The 20,337-nt window shown below is 36.1% G+C and overlaps 1 protein-coding gene across 2 annotated transcripts in view; it reads left to right on the forward strand.

Annotated features, from left to right (window-relative positions):
* The window catches only part of LOC122787239 (kelch-like ECH-associated protein 1A), a 231,614-nt gene that overhangs the window by 48,200 nt on the left and 163,077 nt on the right, over nucleotides 1-20,337 (forward strand). The window contains exons 2-3 of one of the 2 annotated variants that reach the window (XM_044053840.1): nucleotides 2,229-2,284; nucleotides 2,731-3,629. In XM_044053840.1, coding sequence (XP_043909775.1) covers nucleotides 3,063-3,629 — 567 coding nt within the window. In that variant the 5' untranslated portion in view covers nucleotides 2,229-2,284; nucleotides 2,731-3,062. The remainder of the gene's footprint in view (nucleotides 1-2,228; nucleotides 2,285-2,730; nucleotides 3,630-20,337) is intronic. The other variant, XM_044053841.1, reaches the window with a different exon arrangement.

The following is a 20,337-nucleotide window of genomic DNA, read 5'->3' on the forward strand; positions in this document are numbered from 1 at the left end:
TATATATATATATATATATATATATATATACATATATATGCTTAAATCAGCCACTACAAAAGTATTGTAGACATTAATCCGAGATTAGTGTAGAGTCCCCTTATTCAATGCTTTTGTCTTAAGACTTGATGAAGTCTACAGTAGAGATTGGGAACTTTCCCTTTGTCCACTATTCTATGATCTCCCAAACAAACCATAAAAATGCTCTAAGAAAGGGGGCAAGCCCCCCTGCACCCCTCACATGGGGGGCTGCGCCCCCCCACACCCCCTCTACTTAAATATACCAACTCCCAAGATCGCATTACAGTGCAGACAATGGAAAACTTCCATGTCCACACTGTACGGAGATCTCCATTGAACCGTTCGACATTCCGACAGTTTGACATTTTGGGGTAGATTATTACATGTTCGAACATTTCACTGTTCTATCACGTAATATAGACCCTTATTCTTATGTGATGAGAGGTTGGTAGTTGGGGGTATGAGCTTTGAAACAGTTTCAGACCATGCTTGATATTGTAATCTGCCCCTCAGGGCAATTTGGTTTTCTAGAAAACTTTGAGGATTGAAGTAAAGGGAAGGGGGCATGGCCACACCTTACACCCTCCTAGGTAGGGCCCCCAGCATGACACTTGCTGGGGGCCCCCAAAATGCTAACACCGGCCCTGCTCATAGCTAGCATATGTAAGGTAACAAGTGTGTAGTGGGTGCAGAGGAAACTTGTTGCCTGCAAAATCTTTTTTTTTTCCTGTGAAGGTTGAATTTATTCATTTTTGGTGGTTTGAGCTTTGATCAGATGATTTTCATATTTTTGTGTTTTGACGAGGTGTATGGTAGTTATGTGTGGTGGACTCTTCCCCCTTCCCCCCACTTTTGATATGTAAAATCGGGGGGGGGGGGTCTGTTGCATGATGAATGAAGCATCATGTAGTCTATGCTTTCATTACACGTGGCAAAGGGTACATTCATCTTCATATAACAATTTTTTTCAATTTATTGCATGATGCTGATCCCCTCATATATTCCTCTTTTTTTTCTGTATTATTTTTTTTGTTTGTTTGAAGTACTGCTTCCCATTATGTTCAATGGCCTGCTGTAATTGCAAAATCTACTGGATGTCAGTTTCAATATGTTATGCAATTTTGATGAATGGTCCGATTTATGGGTAAAATGTATATTCCAATTTTTGAGTTTCTTGCACTCCTTTTCAAATGTTTTTTTTTTTTTTGGATTTGTTCTAACATTTTGTAAGTGTAGTGATGATTATATTATATTGGCTATACAGCTTAGTTATGTGCTGTATTTCCTTTAATTTTATTTAGTTGGGATGGTAACTTTGGTTTTGTTTTGCAAGTAATGTCATTTTCTGATCTGGCTGCAGTTCTTATTTTCTTTCATCGTGTATTAGGTTCCTTTTTATTTATTCAACCTAATTGCTTGTTTAATCCAGTCTGGGGTTATCGGAGCACCAAAGTCTATCCCAGCACTCGTTTGGTGCAAGGTGGAGAAAGTAATCTTAAAGAGAGTGCCAGCCCGTTGCAGGACATGCACACACACTCATTCACATATCAAATATACATTTGTGGGCAGTTTAGAGAAAAATCAATTCATACAGAGCGCATCTTTGGAATATTGGAGAAACCGGTATAGTCAGTGAAAATCAACACAGATATAGAGAGGACGTGCAAAATCCACAAAGAAGGTACTCCATTTGAGAACTGAACTGAACTAGGGTGCCAGGTGTTATGAGGCAGTAGTGCTGATAACTGTATCAGTATGCAGCCTTTCTCTTAGTTTTGTTGATTATTTTTTCTAGGGGTTTGCTTTTTGTAGGTGTTGTTGTGTGTGTTTATTGTGTGTAATTTTTTTTCTTTTGTAGACTGTATTGTGTGTAATTTCTTTTCTTTTGTAGACTGCTGCTTAGTTACAATAACTGATGATGCAGGCAAGTAGAATAGTGAAATATGTTTGATGATGCAGAGAGAATGAATAAACCAAAATTACTGTACTCCAACTCAGGTTAAACATTTTCATCACACACTTTTATCTGTGCCCCTTGATAGGATAAATGCACATATGTGTGTCTGTGTGCATCTATGACTGTTAGCTTGAATGGATAATACCCATGTAATCTCAGTAATGCATTACAGACAGGTTGTTTCCATGAATGTCTAAGATATTATTGGCAGATCATAAGAAAAGGTAGTAATGCAACATCTTCTTTTTAGTCTACAGTTAAAGTACTACCATCAGCCCAATGCTCGAAATATTTGCAGTAGAAAACGTAAGTAGTTGTTATGCATTATTTCTGTATTAGCAGTGTTTTCCAGTGACATAATGTAAGAGTTATGAAAAAGAAACAATTTAAAGATAGGAAGTTGGAAAGCTTTACCTTATGCAGGAGATGATATATTGCATTACCTTATCTGTTCTACAAAGCATTTTTCAGTTTTAAAATCGATATTTGGGCAGTGGCATTTTGTTCAAAGAATAAAATGTTTGTTAATCTTTGAGAATGCAGGGTTTTTCATACTGTATGTTTCCTATTTATTCACTTTTTGAGAATGTGATAGCATGTAAAATGTGTGAAAGTTAAAGATAAACATGTTTTACAATCCTAATTTAAATTCTGCTGAAGTCACATTTCATAGAATAGTATAATCGCAGTAGTATTGTATGGTAGTTGAAACGGTAACTAAAGAAATGTATTCTTCTTCTTTTTATGTGCAGTGAAACAATGTAGTCTAACATGGACATGACCTCCAGCATTAAAAAGTGTAATGTGGACTCTAATCACAATCTAGCGGGCCACGATTTTGCAGAAATAGTCTAACATGCATTTGCACTGTTCCTGTCCATCAAAGCTCCTTGCTTTACATAAACATCACAGATTCGATGTTAAAATGCTGTTACTGAAAGTGAGTTCCCCACATAAGTGAGGCCTTTAACAGTTATAAAGCAAAACAGTAGAGACAGTATGGCAAATCAAAGAAAGTAGTGGGGGTGTAACAAATCCTGGCGGAACTGTCTCCTCCAAGTCTGTTTCCAAACAAAACACAAGAATGATTTGTCCGAGAAAGAAAAAAATAGCCGGTGCTGCAAATTTTTCAACTATAGCAATTCCTTCAATGAAAGGTTATGGCTACCTGGATTATACTGTTGAGAACCACACAGTCAGGGCTTTTGAAACAATGGATGAATTTAGGAGGAATAAACAGCTATGTGACATAAAAATTCATGTGAAATACAAGGACCAAGAAGAAGACTTTTTTGTTCATAAAATAGTTCTTGCCTCATGCAGCTCTTATTTCAAAGCAATGTTTACAAATGAATTTAAGGAATGTCATGCCCCAGAGATCACGATCCAAGATGTCTGTCCAAGGGTAATACAGACAATCGTAGACTTTGCATATACATCACGAGTAACGGTTGGCCAGAAGTGTGTGTTACATGTCCTTTTGGCAGCAATGATGTATCAAGTGGAAGATGTATCCAAGATCTGTTGTGATTTTTTGGTCAAACACTTGGACCCTAGTAACGTAATTGGGATTTCCAGCTTTGCTGAACAAATCGGATGCTGTGAGCTCAGTCAGAAGGCCAAAGAGTATATCAACATGCACTTTAATGAGGTATGTATTATCAGTTATGCATATGTTTAACATTTTATATCCACTGTCAGGTGTCCCTCCCACATTTTCTTACTAAGAACTGATCTACTGCATAAAATTAAAACAGGCATGTTCAACAATAGAGCATTTTTTTCTGTTTGACTGATCTTCACTTATTTAATGATAACATGGTTTTAAAGGTTTGATCATCTTCAACACTTGTTTCTGTTGTAATAACAGTATTATATATGTGTTCTTTTTTGAATGGTAAGACTAAGTAAATAATAATGTTATGTATTCATTTGGAAAGCATTTTCCTTTAATAAATTCAGTGCCTTTAATGAGCCCATGTGTGCAGTATTTAATTCTTAAAAAGCAGTAGGGCAGGCTCCGCATCAAAAGGAAGATTATGCGGATGTTTGCAAATGGGTAATTAAAAATCAATCAGAATATACAGAAAAGCATTTTCTTTGCTCTTTTTCATTTCTATTTAAACATTTTACACTTATCTGCAAATACGTTGTATATAGTCAAAGTAGTTTTTGTTTTTAGATGTTACTTAAAAACTATTATAGCCAGTAGGAATATGTCTAGTTTATGAAATTATACCCTGATAAAAACTGTAATACTTTTTACCTGGCCTTCAGCACTGTAAGCCTCGAGCAGTTAAGTAATAGTGATGTCACAGTGGATTGCATAATCAGTGATGGCATGATGATACAACAGTGAATGAAATTAGTGACCATTCATTATAGATACAAACAAGAAACTCTGCTCCCTACAAGGCCTTCTCAGTCTGGAGGACATTGCCATCTGTGTAGTGACTGAGACATGGTTTAGCACTCCAGCTGTGCAGGGACATAATTCCTTCCACACGTTTAGATCAGCTACTACACAGGAGAGGAAAACAGGTGGAGGTGTATCAATCTACATCTGGAAGAGACTTACATCAGGGTTGGTAGAAAAGCACAATGCACTAGAGCTTCTTCTTGTCCAAATAACTATTAGAAAGGTCTGGTACCATATTTTAGCTAGCTATAGAACTCCCTCTGTGACACAAGAAAAGCACAATACCGATATGCATGAACTAGAATCACTCAGTATTAAACCAAGTACCATTTTCTTAGGTGATCTAAACTATCCAACTATCGACTGGGAAACTTATACCACCCCTGGGGAATAATGACAGCGATTCTTGGACCTTGTCAATACAAATGCCCTAGAAAAATTAGTCCGAGTACCCACTAGGGAGAATAGCATCCTGATCTTGTCCTTACTAATATGGGAGCATCTTGCACCATCCTTTGTATATCTTCATCACTTGTTATGTCTGACCATAAAGCAGTCTCTTTCGAAACAAAATTGAAACCGGCGGACCCTTTCTTCCAAGGTATCTTTAGAAATTTCCTTAAGACAAACTACCTACTCTTAAGTGATGTATTGGCAAACTTTAAATTCCCACCAAACCCAGTTAACTCCACTGAATAAGCAGAATTGTACACCCCCACAGTATACTGGCATGTATATAGTTGTTGTACCCCACAGGAACAAGTGCAGGGCAAACCCCAGAAAGAAACCCACATGACGGAAACATAATATATTAAGCTTTATAATAAAAGAAAAATTATTTTGACCAAAAGTAAGAAGAGAAATGCCCAAAATGTTAGAACTTTTTTCAGTGAAATAGTCAAACAACTCAGGAGCTTAATAAAATCCACCAAAGCCAAGTTTGAGGCTAAAATAGTTAGTCAAACCAAAGACAATCAGAAGGCATTTTTTAGTTATGTTCGTAATCTCAAAAGCACAACACTGCAATACACTGAGATGATTGTGAACAATGTTACTACACTGAGGCTGAAGAAATAGTGAACTTACTGGCTGATAAATGTAGCTCTAACTTTACTCCTCTCCCTGTGTCTGCCCATCAAGATATACCTGAAACTGGCTTGCCTCCAGCTTTCAAACAAGACCAAGTCCTAAAAGTGCTATCAAAAGATAAAAATACTACATTGATGGTTCTGACAAGATATGTGGATGCATTTTAAATAGCATGAAGCTCGATTTAGCCACACCCCAACAACACTGTTCAATCTCAGCCTCCATGCAGATTTTGTACCAATTGAATGGAGAACAGCTACAGTCATTCCCCTGCATAAGGGAGCACCTTCCACAGACCCAGGCAGTTAGAGATCCATAGGTCGGACCAGCCTCATCTGCAAAGCCATGGAAAGACTTGCCATTGAATTAATCAGTCAGGACATAGGGAACCTCCAAACACTAGATCCGTTTCGATTTGAATTTGTCAAGTGCAGGTCATGCTAAATCAACCTGGTAGATTTTTTTTAAAAAGATTACCAAACAGCGGATGAAGGCAAAATGGTACAAGCCACATAACTCAACCTGGCCAAAGGTTTTTATACAAATAGTAGAAAAGCTAAATAAACTCCTTTGTCACCTACTGGATTGTCATCCAATTCACAGATATGATGGAAGAAGTTAAAATAGGGTAAATTATATCTACAAAGAGCTCAGTTATCAGTGGAATCTCCCAGAGTTTTGTGCTGGGATCTCTCCTGTTTGGCATCTAGTTTTCTGAAGTAAAAGCTAACACCAAAGGGCTCTGACTGACTAAATTTCCAGATGACTACAAGCTAGAAGCAGCCATTGAATCCCCAAATGACTTGGCTATCCTGCAAGAAGGTTTGTCCTAAATAAAAAACTGGTGCCAAAATCATGGATTGAAACTCAATGCCAGAAATGTATTACTGTATACTTTGAGACATCATCTATCCCACGGAACTGTCACATTAACAATAGGACCCTAAAAGTTGACCCAGTTTTTCGGGGTTTGGGAAATATGTGGAGAGTGACAACTTTTGACCAACATTTATCCATTGTTGTAAGAAAGTCCTTCTATATTGCACAGCTTATAAACAAAAATATTGTGTCTAGGTCTAGTGATGTCATTGCCCCCTTACTCAGGCCTCATTAGGCCAAACATTAAATATAATGCCCCCTTTGGCATGTATCTGTCCAGACACATGCAACATCTGAAAACTCACAGAGATACCTCTCTAAATGGATACAAGACCTAAATAACATGTCCTACATGGACTGACTCAAAGCCCTGTCACTATACTCGGTATCTTGCACACTGCTAATAGGTGACCTGTGTCTGGCATACAAGGCACCCTTTAACCCAATACTGATGGATTTACTGCATATCATCAAGTCAAATGGCATCAGAAATTCTCACTCTAGGGATCTAAACCTCTTCTTCAACATTAACAGAACAGGTTGGAGGGTTGAGGGATGTCTCACTGAGGATACTGCTGCTCTGGAACAGACTCCCAAGCCACATAAAACAAAGTTCATTCCTGTCCATATTCAAGTCCATCTTGGATCTATGGATGGGAAAGAGAAGTGTTACCCCAGGACTGCCCACTGTACTACTATTGGACAAAAGGCAGCTCCTAATTGCATTATCCCATGCATAGGCCCCTCAAATTATCTATGGTATGATCCCAGTTATTCTCATTAGGGCTAATATATAATTATCAACCATAGGATGAGCAAGCCCAATCTCTGACCAAATAGGATAAGTTAATTTGAGCACAAAAAGGGAAACTGGCTAGAGTTAAATGTCCCTCAGTGGAAGCAAGCCTAGTACTTATCTATGAGTTAAATGTCCCTCAGTGGAAGCTAGCCTAGTACTTACCTATGAACCTATATCATAGTAATGCCACTTATGCTGTTACAGTAATAGTATTGTTTACGATGTCCCAAGCAGTAAAATTACGAAGAGTAAGTTGCAGGGGTGGCATTACATGGAACTCTATAAAAATATGTCCATACTAGATTAATCAGAGTTTAACAATACCTTTTGTATAGAGAAGCTTTCCTGTAATAAATTTTGGATGGGAACTGGGTAGATTATTTAATAGTTTAGCAGTTGCAGTTTAGTTGATTTTTGTAATAGCCAAGTTCTTTTTAGTTTTTTTTTTAAGTAATCCTATAGTAAATGTACTGTATGTGCATGTAAACACACATACTTATATATATGGATGTACTTCATAACATTGAATTATCAAAAAAAAAAAATAGCAAAATATCAGACTGAAACACAAAAAATTCAAAATATTGAAAAAAAATGCAACTCAGTTACTTTGGGGATTATGCCCTTTCTCCTGTACTGCGCAATCTTGCTGTTGGTATATATAATTAACGGGCGTGAGGGTGCAGGGTTTGTTTTTTTGTTTTGTTTGCTTGTATGGGGAAATTCCCTCCACACATACATATTGATGTTTCAACATTTGTATGATCATCCCTGTAGCCAGTACAAGGTACTTAGTTTTGTGTGGTAGTATTTGTTGTTTCAAGGGTAAGTGTCATCAGGAGTAGGGTCTTAGTATTAATGTCACATACATTTATAGTGCCAATCTGACTCACATTTCAGTGGGAGACATTTTCTGTGAAAACTCAAAAAAAAAAAAAAAAAAAAAAAAAAATCAGTAAAACATGAAGTCTAGATCCCTGGGTAAAATGGGTCCAAGTTCCCCACACTACCACTCTGGGGGGGTTGTGCCCCTGTACCTGTGTGTTCAGCAGATCCTTCTCTGAGATCACACATCCTTGGGATAGTTAACTGTCATTGAAACAGTCCTTTGCTGAAACAAAAGTCACTGAAGTAATATATAATAAGTGGGTATGTGATGCAGGCACGCATGCATCCAATGCATGTGTATGTATATATCTATATATATATATATATATTCTGTGTGTTTGGTCAGTCGGCGTTCTGATCGACAGCTGGAAGTGCAAGGTTGTTTGTTCAAACATTCTGTTTATCAAACATATGTTTGGTCAGATAATTGGTTTCTCAAAACAGATAAGTGGGTTGTTTCCAAAGTATGTGTGTTTTTGCAAGTGTGTGTGTGTTAAGGTTAGGGTAAGGATTTGGTAAGGGGACAGATTTAGTGTGTGTGTGTGTGTGTGTGTGTGTGTGTGTGTGTGTGTGTGTGTGTGATATGTGTGTATATATATATATATATATATATAAATGTATATATATATATATATATATATATATATATATATATATATATATATATTTTTTTTTTTTTAAATATTAATGTGTGTATGTCTGCACACAATGTTGTTCATTAGCCCTACTAGTACAGAAGGAATTTGCATTACAGATTAGAAGAATGTTGGCACAGCATCTATAACTTGTAGCTACAAGTGAAAGCCCAATATATATCCAGCACTGAGGGAGTAAAGGACTGCCGATAGAAACAGATTGCATTTTCTTCCATGTCATTGTGAAGGTGGAATAGAAGCAAGGCTCAAAAAGCTAGATAACATTCCCATCCATAGGTAAAGCCACCCTTTCTTAGGCTGAGCTCTATTGTACAAAGCAAGAGCGTTTTATAAGAACACAGAGTTATTTTAAGTCATGCAGTGTAGTGTGTACACCTAATGGATGCCATATTTGTTATTAGATTAGTAGTTATTTGAGATATATTTATATATATATATATATATATATATATATATTTATATCTTTTATTACATTAATATTTATCACAAAATGTTTATACAGTGAAATATAAATTATTGTTTAAAAATTGTTTCTTGACCATGAAAAATTAAAAAAGGAGATGATTTCCCTTTACAAATGGCACCTTACCAACTCTGATGAGTGAAGGGTGATTTCTATCCTAATCCCATTAGGGAGGCAGAAACATTCTGTGGATCAACATTGTCTTTTTTACAAGATCACAGCATCTTAAAAGTAGTTGGGGACAGGAATTACTGTAAGATTTATTTGTACCCTGCAGATCAGGTTTGGTTCCCACAGCCTCTACTTGTATGTCATGTGACCAAAGTATCTTTATCAGTCTACACACTGGTGTTTGGGCTAGTAAGCATTAGTTAATAAAGAGAGAATAATTATTGCAAACTTACAGAATTGCAAAGGCGGAGAGGAGAGCAAAAGGAAACACAGGTATCTTCCTTAAGGTATATTTGAACCCTAGCATTATAAAGGTAAAAGCTGCACAAATTGGGGAGGGGGGATGTATCATCGATCAGCAGTGCCATGACATTTTTATAGAAAGCGTCTTGATCTTTCCACACTGGAAACAGTGCTTTGTGCTACAGACCTTTGTTAAAGTAGATAATCATTGACAGAAAATTGTGAAATCTCAGCAAATAGATACAGTTGCTGTGCAAGGGCCTTCTTACTGATAAGTGCAACAGATGAACAAAGGGTTGTAGAAACCTTGAGCTCAGAACAAAGTGGAGGTGATGTTGTTATGACATTAACCAAGCAAAGAATGACACCAGTAGGTGGACTGGTCTAAAGACAAACAGTTAGTGTGATAGTACCACTGAGAAAATTAATAAATAGCTTGTACAACCAGGAGGTGATGGTCATTTTTTATAGGCTGCAGGTGGGATCTCATTTGGAACACAGTGTATGGATTTGGAGAAGCTCAGTTAAGAAAAACAGTGAACACTGCACATAGAACTCTACAGGAAAACAGTTTAAGACTGATCTGAAGTTTGAAACAAGAGTTCTGTCAGATAAAGCCAACAGAATTAATAAGCATACTTCTGAAAAAAAGAGGAAAGATAAGGCATAGATTAAAGAATTCTTTACTTTGATGCAGATAGGACAAAAATCAATATAAAAATGTGCTTAGGAATAAAAGTGCAGTATTATTTAGCGGTGATATGAGTATACTAAATACTGAGTTTAGTTATAATTGTAATCATATAATACTGTGGAGTGTTTTAAATCAGCATGATTATTCTCAGCTGCTTTTCTTTCCGGTTTACTTTAATTTGCCTAGTGTTTGGACTGCCATAAATTTTCTTCAGTACTTGTTAAAGCAACTTATTACAGAACTGAAAAATCTAGCCATAACTATCCATAGATTAATACGTGTTTATTGAAAGAAGTATAAAACCAACATTACATACCAAATAAATGCATTTACAAAAACTAGCAACAGCAAGCCTGTGCAAACATTAGACAAGATCAGGTTGTTAGGATAGCCTTTGCTTTGTATTGAGAGATACCAATGCACGTGTAGATCAATATATTTTTCTAAACATTTTGCATTATCATGCTGTGATACATGTCTGATGTAAAGAAGGTATGATCCTTATGTTTATATTACCAAAAAAAATGGTTTAAGATCCCCAAATAAAACCTTGCTGAAGTAATGAAATCCAGTAGTTATTTCTGAGAATTGTTTGTATTCGGAGTTACCTAGCCAAACTCTGTAATTCTGTGCCTCCTGACCTGAGGGAAGAAGCACTTGACCTGCTGCTTCCACTTCTTTCTGGGATACCTTTATCTAGACCTCCAAGCATTCAAGCTGAGAGTTTGATTACTCCAGTTATAATAACAATTCAAGTCAGCAAGTCTTCTCTAACCTACCAGTTTCTGCCCTTTCATTCTCAGAGACCATCTATTGAAAACTCTGCAAGGATAAAAGACTTAATGTTTGGAACCCACCATGACATTTAGATACTTTTTTAGGCCACAGTGCAACAGGTTTTGGAGAATCCTTTAGACAGTTGTGATGCAGATTTCAGTTATTCCTCCCAAAAAAGTTCACTTAGCTATTCCTGACTTTCGTTTTGGACAAGATGCCATCTCATTGGACCTTGCTTGGTGTATAAAGGCTTTCTGAGGGTTACTGTTAACAATTCCCATTAGAGATTTGCTTCATGTATGGGACATATATTTTATGCTGGCAAAACCTAGTCTTCACACATATGAGGCTGTTGCATAAGCAGAGTTGAAATATTCTGGTCAATGTTTTTCTAGTGTCAGTTACTTCTTCCAGGACAATTTTTAAGTTGATAATTCCACAGCATGTGTCCATGCAGCCAAATTGAAGCACAACTAAAACACACCAAAGTCTCATGTAGTGTTAACCCAGCATTCCAGTACAAGTCCATAAGAAAAACAAACCAGTTATTGAAATAAAAACACTACCAATGAATAATTTCGAAATTAATGCATTTTAAAGCCATGATAAAAACATCTGATAACAATTGAGCACTTTCGTCCCTTCAAGCATGGGACTTAATCAGAACCATTAAATTAATCACACAAAACCTTTTTATATTGTATTTAAATGGTCACGTGATGCAAAATAATTACGCATTAAAGAAACAAACTCTAAAATCTCATTACAGTCTTATCGTTTTATACATAGTAAAAACATTCATTTTAAAAAATGTATAGGTGTTCTCTCATTAAAAATATAAACACAATTATGCAATAAAAAGATTGGAAAAAACTTTCTAAATAGCTTTTGGGTTAATTAATGAATTATAAGTCAGCTGCCCTAATTTTTAAAATAGGTGTTATTGAGGTGTACTCATTTAACCCCGTTTTAAATGCAGCAATTAATCTATGCTACCAGATTAATTCTCTTTTTTCAATTTCAGTTTCCCATACACTTCCTTTTGGGCATTTAGGAATTATTTCTAGAATGCCAAATGGGAATTTGGTAAAAGAAAGCCAATTAAGTGTGTATTTATAAAAGGAGTTATTAATGTTGCCTTCACCTATTGCTTGGGTGTTTTCACATATCCTCTTATGGAATTGCCTCTCAGTTTTTCCCGTGTAAAAGTTACTACATCAACACAGATAGCAAGGTAAACTAACCCTTTGGTGGCACAATTACCATCACTCAAAACAATCTCAATAGGGGGTGATCCCAAAGTAACTTTAGACTGCTCTAAAATATATCTTCACTGATTACTTGCACCAGAACACCTAGTGCCCCTCTTATTGTAATTAGAAACGTTGGTTCTGGGATGTTCCAATAGGTACTTTATATTCCTCCTAGTCTTAAACACAAAATGAGTGGTTTCACCTTAAATTGTGAGAATCTCAGTGCTCCCCCCCCAACATACTCTGATTTTTTTTTTTTTACTATAATATTTTTGATTTCTTTTGAGTAACAACCAAAAGGAATCACCATTGAGTTGGAAAAGACATTTGAACTGGTTATGTTGTTTCGCTTGATACACAGACACACAGACTACCTGAAACTTCCAACTCTAACAAGGATTTGTATTTGGCACCCCATCCTTTCAATATTTTGTCACTAATTTTTGACAATAAATCTGATGGGTAACCTCTTTCTTGAAACATATATTCCAAAAAATGAAACGAAACCAAGAACTTCGAAAACACAGCCAGGAAACGTCACCAGCAATTCAAATAATAATCCTTTATTAGAGACTATCACCACACGTAAAAACAAGCACTTTCGCTCGGTAAAATAACAAGCTTTTTCAAGTTGTTCTTACAATCAAGCAGTCTGTATTATATACTTGGTCCTAACTAGGAAATAACATCATTAACACAAATCCATAAGCACTTTTCACAGTGTAACATATCTATACACATATTTATTTATTTAATCGTTTAGTTCTGCTGGGCTAAGTGGCGATTTCTTCATTCATTTTTTCATTTATTATTTTTTCTAATATTCTTTTTATGATTGTTTATTGTTATTCATTATTTACACTTATTGATCAAATGATTTTACAAAGATTTTAATATAACATTTGTACTATTTTGACTTTTTTAGACTTGTATATTTACTAAATATCAGGTTTATTGAATATATTTTTAATTTTTTATAACTTCGCGAATTAGCAGTATCATTCTAGTTATGGTTGCTTGTATGCACACACCTTTTAATGTTAGAGGGACAAACTGTAACCATTTCTGGATGCTTGTTTAAGAATTCAAGCAGGACATATTAGTGTTTATATAAGCACTTATTGGATACTTAATTTTAGACAGATTGGGTCCAATACATTTTTAAACATATTTATAGTTTTACATACGACTCTTAATACTTTTTAGTAGGAATTGTTTTTTGTGACTTCTAATTGAATTACTTAATTGAACTAATTAAGTTAATTTAAATGAACCACGTGGCTCTTTACTTCTGTATATAATACAGACTGCTTGATTGTAAGAACAACTTGAAAAAGCTTGGTATTTTACCGAGCGAAAGCGCTTGTTTTTACGTGTGGTGATAGTTTCTAATAAAGGATTATTATTTGAATTGCTGGTGACGTTTCCTGGCTGTGTTTTTGAAGTTCTATAAAAATTTTTTTTTTCAAAAAAAGGCTGGGGAGCCCATTCGCTATTCCAAAACGCATTTTCTGTAAAAAGATCTGTTTCTTAAACATAAAGAAATTGTTATTCAAAACAATCTCAAGAAGGCTGATTATAAGATCTATACTAGTGCCTGATAAGTGTTTAGTTAATAAAAACTCCCTTACCCATTCTACACCCAGATCTTGAGGGATTGCAGTATATAAGTCTTTAACATCTGCGGTTAAAAACTTTAAATCCGGTTGGAAAGTGATATCATTCAAAGATTTTAATACATGCCAAGAGTCACGGCATATTTGTTGTTCTGTTGCCAGTACCTCTTTTAGCTTAGTGTCCACCCATTTAGCACATGCGTACGTAATTGAATGTCGGCCATCTATGATGGGTCTAAAAGGCGGGTTGTTCATATTTTTATGCAATTTCGGTATTCCGAAAATTACTGGGACTAATGGTGATAGTATGGTAAAATAATGATACATTTCCAAAGTAATACTACCTTCTATGAACATATCACTCAATGTGTCTTTAATTTTCTGGTAAGCTTGGTTTAATTCATTAGTAGACACTTTTAAGTAATCCACTGAGCTTAGCATTTGACCCATCCTATGATCATAATCATCTTTATTCATTAAAATTGCCCCCCCACCTTTGTCGGGCTTCATAACGCGTATATTCTGTGACCTAAGTAACATTATGAAATCCTTATTTTGGCCAATATGGCCATTGTAGGACGTCCTATTTGGATGTTCATTAAAAAGTGCCCTTATATGAAACTCAGAAATCTTTTCAAAAAGGGCTACATTAGCGTCTAATGGGGGATTATATAAACTGGAAACATGTTCAATACTTTGAACATTAGCACAATTCTTAAACATTAATTGAAACTACTGGGTGGTGTACAACCTCAAATCACAAAGGACACGAGCTATATCAGCTGTTGGCGTTGGTACAAAATTGAATCCTTGTGCTAGGAAGTCAATAAGTTCTTGATTTACTTCAACAGAGGAAAAATTGAAGACCTTAAAGTCTCCATGTATACTGGAAACAATTTTAACAGTACCAATATCTTCATATTCGTTTACCTCCTGCGTTTGTTGTACTTCCGTTTCGGTTGTGCACGTTTGTTCCAGTTCAAATTCTTCTTGGTGGCACTGGCATAGGATCCGTGAAAACCCTGGCGCTGTTCAGCTACTTGATCCTGCACATCTTTTACTCTATTATCAGCCTGCTGGTTCCTATTTAAAATACGTTCACTACGTCAAACTTCATTTACTTGGGGAGACAAAGAGTTCTCGTGCTGCAAATTGAGCATTTCCTCAGACTCGGTGATTACACTGTTGTTATTTGAAGCCACACCTTGCAAGTTGTGATTAATTGGTGGATCCGGATATCCGGATAAGCCATGCCTTGTGCATACGCGGCTTTGTCCCTATTAATTTTATATTTTTTAGTATCCTTGATTTTTTCTAAGAGATTTTCTATGCTGGCAAATATTCTCGTATAATCATAATTATAGCATATAAAGTCAGGGTGGCTACGAATGTCTTTTTCTAAGACATCCAATTGTAATCTCAAGTCATTGATTTGATTAGTATATTCTACAATAAGCAACTCAAGAAACTCTAAACCTTGCTTATTAAATAACTGGAGCAGTTTACGATGCATATCGGAATTTTTTACAACACCCGAGGGATATTTCTACTGACGTAAACCTTTCGGGACTATCTGAAGCTTTATACATTCTTGGAAATACAAGATTTCAACCTGTAATTTTTTGTATTTTAACAGGTTGATATCAAATGCCTTCAGTTTATCTATAATAGTATTAGTTCTTACTTGGTTTTCTTCCCGTACTGAATCTTCTTGGTTAGAGCAGTTGGAAAAAATATTAACAGGCATGTTCAAAAAGTCATTGAGTCCAGGTAAAAGAATCCCATCATTGTTTTGATTGTTATTTAGGGCATTGTTTGCAGAAACACCTCTTAGAGATGAACTAGGTGGAATATTATTGGAAATATTTACGTTTCCATTACCATTTACGTTAACTTGACCTCATACTTTGAACTGCTACATCTTCAAGAGGGCTGCATCACTCCTGTATAAGTGGGTCGTGACAGCACTGCTAGTCTCATCGGGTTCCTCGAATCTAATACTCTGCTTTGCTAGATCACCCTTTGAGTTAGCCATGCATAAGGGCTGTTAGGTTACCAATAGCCAGCCCACTTCATCATCGAGAGCCCCCGTGAAACAGATGAACCAGTAGAACCGGGGCTAGTGGAAAAGAGAGACTGCGATTGTTGTGTATCACCGGATTCAGCCATCAAAATCAAAAAAATCAAACGTGAAACACAAACTGGAAAACACAAAACAGGTGATACTGTTAACAAATCACTAGTCTCAAGCAAAAATAAAAGATTTATTCCGCTCTGTTGAAGGCTGCATTAACAGATAGATGCACTTCTTCAGACAACATTTATAAAAATGACCAGAACTTATCAAGCAGTCTGTATTATATACTCGGTCCTAACTAGGAAATAACATCATTAACACAAATCCATAAGCACTTTTCACAGTGTAACATATGTATACACATTTATTTATTTAATCGTTTAGTTCTGCTGGGCTAAGTGGCGATTTCTTCATTCATTTTTTCATTTTACATTTATTATTTTTTCTAATATTCTTTTTATGACTGTTTATTGTTATTCATTATTTACACTTATTGATCAAATGATTTTACAAAGATTTTAATATAACATTTGTACTATTTTGACTTTTTTAGACTCATATATTTACTAAATATCAGGTTTATTGAATATATTTTTAATTTTTTATAACCGTGAATTAGCAGTGTCATTCTAGTTATGGTTGCTTGTATGCACACACCTTTTAATGTTAGAGGGACAAACTGTAACCATTTCTGGATGCTTGTTTAACAATTCAAGCAGGACATATTAGTGTTTATATAAGCACTTATTGGATACTTAATTTTAGACAGATTGGGTCCAATACATTTTTAAACATATTTATAGTTTTACATACGACTCTTAATACTTTTTAGTAGGAAGTGTTTTTTGGTGACTTCTAATTGAATTACTTAATTGAACTAATTAAGTTAATTTAAATGAACCACGTGGCTCTTTACTTCTGTATATAATACAGACTGCTTGATTGTAAGAACAACTTGAAAAAGCTTGGTATTTTACCGAGCGAAAGCGCTTGTTTTTACGTGTGGTGATAGTCTCTAATAAAGGATTATTATTTGAATTGCTGGTGACGTTTCCTGGCTGTGTTTTCAAAGTTCTTGAAACATAGATGTCAAAATGTTAATTTCTGACCAAAAACTAGTAACGTCAGAGCACATTCTGGCTACTCTAACAAGTTGCCCCTTAAAATGTTTTTTTTCATGAACTAAGGGTGGCAACTGTTGTACTCTAAGTAACTGTTAGAAAACCTAGGGGTTTCTAAAGATTTTTGAACAAAAACATCCATTGTTCTTGTCTTTAAAGATTGTCACAGCCAAGTAATCAACTTGGTCAACACAATGAACATGTGTAGACCTTAGAAAGGGGGTTGTGCTAGTAATGTAAAATAAAAATTAATTTTTAAATTATCTTTCTTTGGTATAACAATATTGTCCAAAAAATGTAGGTATATGTACCAACAATCTTTAAACCTAGAATTTAAAATATAGGTCATTTGTATTTAATGACAAGTGTAGCAAAACAATGGTATTCAAACGTTGCTTCTAATGCTTTCTTTCAAAATGCTTATTACCCTAAACTGCCTTCTGTTCTGGCTGCTTAAGCTTGCAGTTACTTCAGAAACACCATCATGATTGCCCGATATTTGAAAAGCAACAGTTAGCCATAGCTGTGGACTCAAATGTTTGTAGTCTTGCAGAAACTGAGTACCAAGATAAGGTTTAGCTTTCCTGAGGTCTTGCTAAGGATAAAGCAGGCAAGTACAGAGTAAGTGAAAAAAATAAAGTTTGTAATTAAGTATAAAATATTTGTAGCATGTGTGTGCATTCTTATTTACTTCTTGGTGGAACTAGACCTAGCAGGGCTACTTCTGCTTTTGTGCAACCAGATGAAATAAATTACTGAAACAGTTTTTATTTGATTACAATCAAACATCAGAGGTGAACACATTCAATAAAGTGGGTATAATTGTTGGCTATGGAAGCTGTCTGTGAATGAAAGTAAATGTCTCTGCTGCTATTTGATTAAATTAAACTGTCATTAATCTGACTTTGCAATATTAGTCTAATGTACATCTGTACAAAGCAAGTTGGAATACCTTAAGCTCAACATTTTTATCACAATCAAACATCTATAGTGCACACAGTCAATGTAATGGCTGGAATTGATGGTATAGAGTCCTTCAGTAGACAAAAGCAGGGCATTGTCACATAATGTATGTTATTTGTTGATATCAATGTAACCCCAATCATTGATATGGCTTATGCATCTCTATGTGTGTTGGGGAAGGGGGTACATGAACAAAGAATGTGTTGTAACTGGAGGGGACGTGTGAATGCAGGGGTTAAAATAAATTATTGTGAACAGTTATTATTTTTATTGTATTACAATCTCATATCTGAGGTGTAAAAGGTCTATACACTTGGCTTTAATTCACGAGGGCTGTTGGTGAATACAAGTGACTAACTCTGCTGTCATTTAGTCCATTTAAGTAGTCATTATTCTGGCTTTGCAGTACTAGTGCACATTTATGTGATGCCATTTGGAATCCTTTACTGATTCTGTTTTTTAACATAGTCAGACGTCTGAGTTGTTCACTGTGAATATGGATACCATATTTAATGGGTTTGAAGGTTGTCTGTAATAAAAAAGAATCACTGTTTTGAGGGAAAGGGATTACAAGGTATCTAAAAACAACAATTTTGCCATATTTTTATTTTAACTTTCTTTCATAAACATCAGCACTGCACACAGTTAGTGACTGTTCTGATCTGGATGGGTGTGTTTGAAAGCAACTGTTCATTATCACAGTGGTACACTGAGAAGCATTGCCAGCTCACAGGGCTTAGTTCACTGAGCGAGTGTTTTGGCTGTGATTCCTTCTTTATACAGTCTACAATTGCTCTCTGCCTCTGTGGGTTTGATTCAGGTGATGTGGTTTCTTCCCCTAGACGCTCATATGTATAATGTGTGTCAGATGGCACCTCAAAGAATGTATGACTTTATGACATCTGGGGTGCAAGCAGCCCCAGGCCCTCAGCTTAATCCAGTTAATCCATCCACACTTATTACAGCAGAGTCTTGGTCAGGTTAGGTCTGTTAAAAGGATTAAGGAAAAATCTAAAAAAAAATAAGACAAAGAGTGAAAAAAAAATAAGAAAGAGGTAATCTATCTGGATCATGTAGGGCCAGGATGGAGGGCAATCAGATGAGGCACTGGTGAGGTGCTTGGGGGGGGGGGGGGACCAGTGTGCAATAGAAGCAAGAAATTCTTTGTCTAGTGCTACATTTCACTTAAGGTTAGCCTTGTTGATTGCAGTCAGTTATTTGAGATGCATACAGTCCATAAAGTAGCTATAATGACTGAGTACTAAAGCAGTCTGTGGATTAAAGTAACTCGCACCATTTGTTGTTTGATTGCAGATGATGGTCACTGACCTATCACAACAGAGCTGCACAGAATTCCAATTAGCCCCACCCCTTCATTTGCTTTCAGCAGCCACCCCCTTGCTTTGCAGTCACCAGCTGCCACTGAGACACACACACACACACACACACACACACACACACACACACACACACACACACACACACACTTGTTCTCTCTCTTTCTCTCAGTTTTACACATAATGCTTACCTATAGACACATTAAAGGAATGCCAGTTCATCTGTGGCATGTCTTTGTGGTGCTGCAGGAAACCACAGCACCTGCATTAAATCCAGATGGAGACAAGGATGTCATGCAGACTCCACATAGAAAAAACACAGCTAAAAACTCAACTGAAGAACCAAGCACTATGCAATAAGAACGCTTCTCATTGTGGCACATAGCCAGTGATCACTTTCCTTATAAACACATCCCGCCCACACCACCAAAGATAGCCACTTATTCTGTACAGTGCTACTATTTGACTGTGAAGAAAATTGAAATACGCTATGATCAACTTGGTGTTCTTATATACCCCCTGGAGGAAGTATCAACAGTCTCTCTCTCTCACACACACACACGCACAACCACACGCACACACACACACACACACACACACACACACACACACACACACGTGGCCACTATCAGTTACAGCCACTTGTAAAACTGTACACCCCAGATGTTTAACTGTGATCAAATGAATGAATATATGTACATAAATTAACTCCCACCCAGGAATGTGTCTTCTTAGATTACTGCTGTGAGAATACAGATTGCAGCCCACTGACTTTACCCCCTCCCATTTCACCTACTTCCCAACTTCTTAACTCAAGAATTTAGCAGAAAGCTAATAAATAATGGGTGAGAAAGGGCCAAAATCATGACATGTACTGCCCTTATAAGCTTAGAAAGTTGCTAGAATAACAGTCT

This window comes from Protopterus annectens, chromosome 13.part0, assembly GCF_019279795.1.
Source record: "Protopterus annectens isolate FY-2018-M chromosome 13.part0, PAN1.0, whole genome shotgun sequence".
NCBI classification, from domain to species: Eukaryota; Metazoa; Chordata; order Ceratodontiformes; family Protopteridae; genus Protopterus; species Protopterus annectens.